The sequence below is a fragment of the Dipodomys ordii genome, unplaced genomic scaffold (assembly GCF_000151885.1).
Source record: "Dipodomys ordii isolate 6190 unplaced genomic scaffold, Dord_2.0 Scaffold120, whole genome shotgun sequence".
Taxonomy (NCBI): domain Eukaryota; kingdom Metazoa; phylum Chordata; class Mammalia; order Rodentia; family Heteromyidae; genus Dipodomys; species Dipodomys ordii.
In genome coordinates this window covers 3840272-3849091 of record NW_012267336.1, presented here as the reverse complement: position 1 = coordinate 3849091, position 8820 = coordinate 3840272, and the positions used below count along the sequence as shown (strand labels likewise).

The 8820-nt window shown below is 54.5% G+C and overlaps 1 protein-coding gene across 2 annotated transcripts; it reads right to left on the bottom strand.

Moving 5' to 3' along the window:
- Window positions 1-2352: 2352 nt before the first annotated feature.
- On the bottom strand, window positions 2353-8350 carry Spdef (SAM pointed domain containing ETS transcription factor). 2 transcript variants are annotated; one of them, XM_013029611.1, is made up of 5 exons: window positions 7912-8350; window positions 5692-5889; window positions 4625-4672; window positions 4362-4508; window positions 2353-2558 (listed from the first exon to the last, which is right to left on the bottom strand). In XM_013029611.1, exons 1-5 carry the CDS (start codon window positions 8348-8350, stop codon window positions 2380-2382), a joined length of 1011 nt encoding a protein of 336 aa, XP_012885065.1. In that variant the 3' UTR covers window positions 2353-2379. The 2 variants fall into 2 exon arrangements, with proteins under 2 accessions (XP_012885065.1, XP_012885066.1); XM_013029612.1 differs by lacking the exon at window positions 4625-4672 and having other exon boundaries at window positions 2380-2558.
- Window positions 8351-8820: the final 470 nt, after the last annotated feature.

Sequence of the window (8820 nt, the reverse complement as noted above, 5' to 3'; positions counted from 1 at the left end):
GGGCACTGTCCCTGAGCTTCTTTTGCTCAAGGCTAGTGTTCTACCACTTGAGCCACAGTGCCACTTCCAGCCTTCTCTGTGTATTTGGTACTGAGGAATCAAACCCAGGGCTCTATGTGTGCTTGGCAGGTACTCTGCCACTAAGCCACATTCCCAGCCCAAGTTTTGATTTGTAAAGCAAGTGGCAACACCAAAGTGCTGGACTCGATGATTCTGCTAGGTCCAATCCAGGCTCTTCCCCCCCCCCCACTATCCTCCAATCCCAGCTAGATTTCTTGTGGAACGAGACATGAGTCACAGGTTCAGCCTGGATCCCATTTCAAGGTGGCTGTAGATGGCCGCGGCTATCTTCCTACCCAGTCTCCTCCCCAGTCCTGCTTGAGCTGAGGCCCAGGCCTAGCTGGGATACCCAAGCAGGTGTCTCCAGGGACTTGTGGGAGGCAGGGCAGGCAGGTTGGAGACAAAACTAGTTCGGCAGTGCTGAGCCTAGTTCTGGCCAGGGTCCCAGTGTGTCCCTCCTTGTGGGATGGGAGACAGCCGGGATCCAGCCAGGCACAGGCCTGAGGCAGGGCCCCTCCTGCTCTGGGTCCAATCCCAGCTGACAGATGCCAGAGTGCTGTTTGCTCAGTGCCAGGAGTGAACTTTCTACAAGACAATAAAATGGCTGGAGGCAGAAGTTAGCAAGACAGGGCAAGGATTAACCCTTGGTGGTCTGGGTAGCATGGGCTCCCTGCCTTGCCTCTTGGAAGACTGGCCTCAGAAGCTACGAGTATGACATGGTGAGATGTGGGCCAGTCCTGGAGCAGGTAGGGTGGAGGGGCAGGGAGAGCCTTGTCCTTGGGGAGAGATGGCATGGGTTCAGCTCCAGATTCTGCTATTTAATTCCAGATCAGCTGTGTGGCTGAGCATCACCTAACCATTTTGCTGTTCTTTTGCAAAATGGGAGACACCTACTTCATAGTTGAAATCAATGACAAAAAAGCCAGCACATAATAGGCCCTCAGGACACGTGAGTAAACATTGGGGAAATATGAGGAGGCTGTGTTGTCAGGAGAGTGGATGGTAGGCTTGGTCCCCCACCATGCACAAACACACCCCTCGCTCCCCAGCACTGAGGGCAGTTCTCACATCGACACCCTGGGTTCCCAGCTTCATGGACGGCACCAGTGGGGTCTTCACAAAGCAGAAATTGCAAATAAGCCTCACTCTCTTCCACTGAGTACACAAAGCCAGGGTCTAGAGACAAGGGCTTGGGCCCCCTGGCCCATCCCAGGCACCAGGCACTGCCTGACAGTACAGCAAGATGCAGAGGCCTCCCTCCTCTCTCTAGACCTGTGTGCTGGCCCTCCTTCCCAGCCCACCTCCCCCTTCCAGCCCTGGAGGGATGAAGGATATTAGATGATCTAGCCTCTCCTCGGCCTGGAGGGCTCATTGCCTCCTCCCATAAGCTTCTTCCAACCAGCTAGTCCTTAACTTTTAGTCACAGCTCAGTGCCACATTCTCCCAGGAGGTTTCTCCTGACCATCACAGGCCCTGCTGACCACAACCACTTTTGTTCTGTTGTTGTGTTTTGTTTTCATGCCTGTACTGAGACTTGAACTCGGGCCCTAGGTGTTGTCTCTTAATTTTTTTTTTTTTTTTGGTACTGGAGATTGAACCCAGGGTATTGCACTTGTTAGGCAAGTGCTTTGCCACTGAGCTACATCCCAGCCCTGTCCCATAACTTATTTGCTCAAGGCTGGCACTCTACCACTTAAGCCACAGCTCCACTTCTAACTCTTTGCTGGTTAACTGGAGATAATCTCACGGACTTTTTTTTGGCCTGGGCTGCCTTCAAGCCAAGATTCTCAGATCTCAGTTTCCTAAGTAGTTAGGATTATAGGTATGAGCCACTGGCACCTAGCCCACAACTACTTTTGATCATTGATGGTCTCTGAGCTGGACTATTCTGTGCCCAGTTACTGGGGACTTGTCAGTTCTCTTGTATCTTTATTATTTATTTCTGGGCAGCCTCTGGCTCCTCAACTCAGGGTACTGAAGATTAGCACTCTGCCAGGCATGGTGCAGAATGGGTGGGCAAGGATGATGTAGAAGAGAGAAGGTGGTACTGCAAATGGCCATGGTTAAGTCCCTGCCATACTGCAGGCTCTGCTCTGGGAATTTCAGTGAATCTAAGGCCAAGAGAGGACCTTCCCCTGGGAGCAGCCTGGCTCCCTCTGTCTTCCAGGGGACAGTGCATATGAGTGGTAAGGCCTGAGAGGAAGCATCCCCGCCCCGGGGTCCCAGAGAGCTCCCTTAAGCCCTGGGAGCAGCAGCTATTCCTCAAGCTCAGGGCCTGGTGGAGACAGAGGTGGGCAGGAGGGAGGGCTCTCTCAGCCCTCAGATGGGGTGCACAAATTGATAGACAAGGCGCTGGGAGATGTCTGGCTTGCGGATGATGCCTTTCTTGTAATACTGGCGGATGGAGCGGCTCAGCTTGTCATAGTTCATGGCAGGCCGGTTCTTGCGGATGCCCCACAGCCGGGCCACCTGAGCAGAGTCCTCAATTTTGAAGATGCCTAAGGGAGCAAAAGAGGTCAAAGAAGGCCAGAGTGTACACGGAAGGCATCAGCAAGAAAGATGAGACCAGCAAGTCAATCTTGTGGAAAAGTCAAGGAACTAGTGTTAAGGCCTTCTTCAGCTCTAGGCAGGGGCTGTGGGGACCAGGACACTGACTCCCTGGCTAGAGTAAGGGTTAAGTTTCTGTATGCAAACATGTTCTATAGGTCCGGTAAATAGCGGAGAATGAAGTCACCAGCTCCTGGTGCACCCATACAAGTGCTCACATGCACACTAAGTATGGTAGCCATGTGTAGTTCTTGGGCAGTTGAGCACTGACAAGCCTCATGTAGCTAGTCTCAATTGAGATGCCCTGGATATGTGATTTTTTTTTTTTTTGGATCAGTCATGGGGCTTGAACTCTGGGCTTAAGCATTGTTCCTCAGCTCTTTAGCTCGAGGTAAGTGCTCTACCACTTGAGCCACAGCTCCACTTACAGCTTTTTCTGCTTATGTGGTGCGGAGGAATTGAACCCAGGGCCTCATGCATGTGAGGCAAGCACTCTACCACTGAGCCACCTTCCCAGCCCCTGATTTTTTTTTTTTTTGTCGGTCATGGGACTTGAACTCTGGGCCTGGGTGCTGTCTCTCAGCTCTTCAGCTCAAGGCTAGTGCTCTACCACCTGAGGCACAGCTCCACTTCCAGTTTTCTGGTGGTTAATTGGAGATAAGAATCTTATGGACTTTTCCTACCCAGGCTGGCTTAGAACTGAGATCCTCAGATCTCAGACTCCTGAGTAAGATTACATGCATGAGCCAATGGCACCCAGCTTTTTTTTTTTTTTAATTAGTGATAGCCTTGAACTCTGGGTCTGGGCTCTGTCCCTCAGCTCTTTTTGCTCAAGGCTAGCACTGTACCGATTTGAGCCACTGCATCACTTCTGATTTTCTGGTAGTTAGTTGGAGACAAGAGTCTCAAGGACTTTCCTGCCCAGGATGGCTCTGAACTGCTATCCTCAGATCTCAGCCTCCTGAGTAGCTAGGATTACAAGTGTGTGCCACTAATGCCTGGCTTGGAAATGTAAAATATCTTAACACATGAGATTTCTAAGACTTAGCCAAGTAATCTCAAGAATTTTTTTATACTTATATGTTGAAAAAAAAGTGTCTCAGCTATGGAGGTTTTAGGATCTTAGAGTATTTGCATAAACTTACTGGTTGGTTAAGCATCCCTAAACAAATCAAGAAGATTTGGATTTTGGATTTTTTAGATTAGGGATGTACAACGAATATTACTAAAATTAACTCACTTTTTTTTGTTGTCTCGAATGTTCCGAATGTGGCTACTAGAAATTTTCGTATTAGACCTGTGGCTCGGGTTGCATTTCCCTTCTTCCCTCACCCCTCCACAAGCAACGATGGACAAGGGCAGCGTGACACCGTTCCCTACAGGCTGAAGCCCCTGCTGTGTTGTATCTAGCAGGAACCTGGTGGTCTGAGGGTCCTAAACAGGATGGGGCGTGGCCAGGAGAAGGCTGAAGACTCAGACTGACCCAGCCTCTGGGGCTGGACTCAGCCCAAGGAGCGCCTCCAGCCTCCAGTGAGGTAAGGAACAAAAGGCGGAGTTTCTAGGCCCTCCTGCCAAAGCCACGCCCCTCTATCCCCGCCCATCAAGCCCCGCCCCGCCTCTATCCCCCTCCCACCAACCACACCCCACTCCTAAGCCCTCAGGCCAAGGCCACGCCCCTCCGTGCCTCCCACCGAGGCCACGCCCTCCGCGGTGCCCGCCGGGTGTGGTGCCCGCCCTGTCCACCGGCCGCTCACCCTTTTCCTGGTTGAGCCAGCGGATGAAGCGGCCGTAGCTGTGCGGCTTGAGCAGCAGCTCCTTCAGGAACTGCCACAGGTGGATGGGCTGCCCGGAACACGATGAGTCCACCTCGCTGTCTGTCCAGCTCTCCTCGCTGGTGGAGGCTGGAGGCCAGGGAAGGGGGGATGAGTGGCAGCCCTGGCTGCCCCTCCCCAGCCATGGCCCTGCCTGGGGTCCCCGCGGGTCCCCGCTGGTCCCCGCCGCCCCGTGCCCAACTTACCACAGTAATGAATGGCCCCAGGCGAGGTCCTCTCCTTCATGCAGGCCGCTGCAGGGCAAGGAGAGGAAGTTGTGGACCTAGGAGAGGTCCCACGCGGGAAGGGGGAGTGTGGAGGCTGTGGGGTGCAGAAGCCCCACAGGGGTGTCCCCTGCTGCTTCGTGCCTCTGGCCAGTGTGGCGAGGTGAGCTGCTTACAGGGGCCGCTTGTGGAAGGGGAATTAGGATTTCAGAGCTGGGGGCCTATAAAACCTGCAGGGGTCAGATTGTTCAGATGCTGTGCCTCAGTTTCCTCACCTGTGAAATGGGGCCGCTTGTGCCTGGTGCTGAGATCTGCACTTTGCTAAAGGCCTGGCATGATGATCTCAGCAGCCTGTCCCGTGGCCGCAATTCACCAGGCACCTCTGATCTCCCCATTTCTCCACCTAGCACCTCCTGGCTCTTCATCCCACACCAGCAGGCACTGTCATGTGCCATGTGGTGGTCCTGTCCCCCTAAGTCATTCCCGGCTCCTCAGGGCAGGTGCCTTGACCCAGGGAAACAGCACAGCAAAACAATAGGGCAGTTGTGTGAATGCATCACAGATGTGGGGTTTTGTTGTTTAGGGGTTTGAACTCAAGGTCTTGTGCTTACTAGGGAGGAGCTTTACCCCTTGAACAATGCCTCTGGCCCTTTTCACTACTTCTTTTTTTTGGGGGGGGTCCGGTTATGGAGCCTGAACTCTGGGCCTGGGCGCTGTCCCTCAGCTCTTCAGCTCAAGGCTAGGGCTCTACCACTTGAGCTACAGTGCCACTTCTGGCTTTTTTCTTTTTGCTTATATGGTGCTGAGGAATTGAACCCAGAGCCTCAGGCATGCAAGGCAAGTGCTCTACCACTGAGCCACCTTCCCAGCCCCTTCACTACTTCTTTAATTACAAAATGAAGTAAAACAAATCCTTAAAAGGTTGTTTTGTTTTCCTTTAAAAGGAAAAAGAAGCCAGGCAATCTTTTGGGTAATGCCCAGCCCAATTTGCCCACTCAGTGCCCCTAGCTTGCAGCCAAAGAGAGAGCCCCGCCTGTGCCATATCCTACCTGATTTCCAGATGTCCAGGTGGGCATGCAGCACCTCCCCACCCAGGGGCGAGCGCTGGAGGAACTGCTCCTCAGACAGGTCACACAGCTCTTTGCCCCCCAGTTCCTGGAAGGCCTTGCCTGCAGGGGGCAGCCGGTACTGGTGCTCTGTCCACAGTAGCCACTTCTGAACGTTGCTAGGGCTCCAGTCCCCGGGGTCTGGGCAAGAGACACCCTCTCAGCTTGGGAGTGGCCAAAGGTGGCCCTGGGGAGGTGGGAGGGCAGGGGTTGGAAACCCATAAGGAACTCTGAGTCCTGTGACCCAGGACCTTGTTCTCCTTAAAGTATGGCCACATCCAGACAGGACCCCAAGGGTCTCCCTGAAGGCAGATGTCCCCCCAAAGGAGAAGAAGGAGAGGGAGGAGCCAGGGCCCTGAAACAAACTCAACTTTAACCTAAGTTATCTCTGTAAGCCGGGTGCTGGTGATTCATTCCTGTAATCTTAGCTACTCAGGAGGCAGAGATCTGAGGATCACAGTTCAAAGCCAACCTAGGTAAGACAGTCCATGAGATACTTAACCACCAGAAAACTGGAAGTGGCGCTGTGGCTCAAGTGGTAGAGCATTTGCCTTGAGCTGAAGAGCTCAGGGACAACGCCCAGGCCCAGAGCTCAAGCCCCTTGACCAATGAAAGAAAGGAAGAAGAAGGAGGAGGAGGAGGAGGAAAGGAAGGAAGGAAAGAAGGAAGGAAGGAAGAGGGGCTGGGTAGGTGGCTCAGTGGTAGAGTGCTTTCCTTGCATGCATGAAGCCCTGGGTTTGATTCCTCTGCACCACATAAACAGAAAAAGCTGGGAGTGTCTCTGTGGCTCAAGTGGTAGAGCACTAACCTTGAGCTGAAGAGCTGAGGGACAGCGCCCAGGCCCAGAATTCAAACCCCACAACCAACCAAAAAGAAAGGGAAGGAAGGAAGGAAGGAAGGAAGGAAGGGAGGGAGGAACCCAATACTACTCTCACCATCCTGGGACTTTACAGATGAGGAAACCAAGGTCAAGAGACCTCATCCCTTTGACCAGCACCCAACAAAGGGCTGGCTTTGTAGTAACCACTCAGCTCACAGGTGGAATTAATAAGCAGCAGGGCACAGGGAGGTTATGGGGAAGCTCCAGGCCTCGGGCCAAGAGAGGAGTCACTGGCTGGGTCACAGATGTCCCCTGGGCAGCTGCTCTGTGGGGGAGCCCAGAAGAGCACAGACTTGGAGCCAGGGCCAGGCTGGGGAGCGGGGTTGCTGTGGCACCTTTAAGCGAACACCATGATCCAAGCCAGTGCCCCAGCTGGGTGACCTGCAAGCAAGGCTGCTCCCACTTAATAAACCCATTTTCCTGCGGAGGTCAAAACGATTTGTTCCAGTCTCCATTGTTCGGAGAATGGGTGTGGGGGAAGAGGCCCCATGGGAGAGTTTCCTGGGGTGGGGTGGGCATGGTGTGGGAAATGAGGACAGAAGCATGGACAGGAACAGCCTCAGGTAGGGATGTGTGTGAAGGCTCCTCCATCTTGTGAGAAGACTGCACAGCGATGGAGAGAGGACGCAATAGAGGGCAGGCATGGAGACGCAGCAGTCCCTCACCCACCGGACCAGCTCCGTGATCACACCGCAGGGCCCGGCCGGCGGAGATGTAGCCCCGTGAGCACAGGGACCTTTGTGATGTGATCATCAGTCTGTTCCCCAGTTCTAAAACAGGGCTGGCAGGTGAAGACATGCTTATAGTTGGATTTATTTGACAGCTGTTTACTGAGCATCCATTATGTCCAGGGTGCTCTCCTAAGAACCAGGAGTGTAGAATAGAATGGGAATGTGGATAGTATATACTTCAATGTGGAAGCGTGGCAGTCAGTCATAATTGCTGGGGGAGAAGGGAGACCGATGTGGGGAACAGGTGGAGGTGTTTCAGTGGGGAAGGGGTCGGGGTAGGCTTCATGGAGATGATACCCTCTAAATCAGGAGCGGAAGTTGGTGAGGAGTTGAGTAGATATTTGGTGGGAATGTTCAAGGCCGAAGGACCCACAGGTGCAAAGATTCTGAGGTGAATGTTGAGAAGCAGCAGACAGGACAAGCGGCTGGAGCAGCATGAATGAAGGGAAGCACTTAAGCGGGGGCACGAGGCAGAGATGGGTAGGAATCATCCCCGCCCCCCAGCCCTGCCTGTGTCCTCCTGGGGGCCGTGGATGCGGAGGAGAGGCTCACCGGCAGTGATGTTGAGCAGCTTGCAGGCTGTCTCGATGTCCTTGAGCACCTCACCCACCACCATGGACTGCACCTGCTCCAGCGAGTGCTCCTCCAGGGCCAGGCCGCCAGGCACCACATCCAGGCTGCCCGCCGAGGCCTGGCTGTCAATGACAGGGCACTGCTCAGGCTCATCTGCTGGTTCCTCCCGGGCCGTGTTCAGCAAGGGGCCCTTGGCCCCCCAGCTGCCATCCTCCGGGCACAGCATGTCGAAGTAGGAGAGGTAAAAGGCAGATAGGCCCTGCTCAGGCGTGGCAGGTGGGCTGGGGCTCCAGCCCCGCTTCTCAGGGCCCACCACCCCCGCTGCCATCTTCTCCAGGCCCGTCCGTAGCAGGGTATCAGGGGGTAGCAGCAGGCAGCCGGGGGCCATGTCGCTCAGGCCTGGGCTGGCACTGCCCATGCTTCTGGGGCCGGCAGCTGCGTCTACAGAAATGAGAGGAAGGAGAGTCAGGTCTGACTGCCTCCCCATCCCCACGGGGCCACTAAGCTGGTTACAAGGATGAGGGCCCCAGTGGGAGTGGGCTGGGCCTGGGAGAGGGCTGGGCCTTCTGGGTCACTGGGCAATGAGCAGAGGAGGGCTGGCTGGGAAAGACAGGGAAGGGTAGAGGGGGCAGGGGGAGAACAAGATGGGAAATGGCAGCCAGGTTGGCCGGGCACAGCAGTCCCGACCATGTCATGCGTTTAGAACAGGCTTCTGAGACAATGGTCCCGGCTGGGTCCCCACCGTGGAAGGCACCCATTTGACAGATGAGTAAACTGAGGCCTAAACAAGGAGCCCCTAATTCCAAATCCTTCCAGCTACTGAGCCTGCTGTAGTCACACTTGGTGTCTGTCATCCTGCCTTAGACAGCGGAAGGTAGAGGGGATGGA

Coding starts and splice junctions, on each gene's coding strand:
- Spdef (XM_013029611.1), bottom strand. CDS start 8,350: ATGGGCAGTGCCAGCCCAGGCCTGAGCGACATGGCCCCCGGCTGCCTG. Junction 5,890..7,911: donor GCTGCTCAACATCACTGCCG/GTGAGCCTCTCC, acceptor TCTCTTGCCCAG/ACCCCGGGGACTGGAGCCCT. Junction 4,673..5,691: donor CCTGGACATCTGGAAATCAG/GTAGGATATGGC, acceptor CTTGCCCTGCAG/CGGCCTGCATGAAGGAGAGG.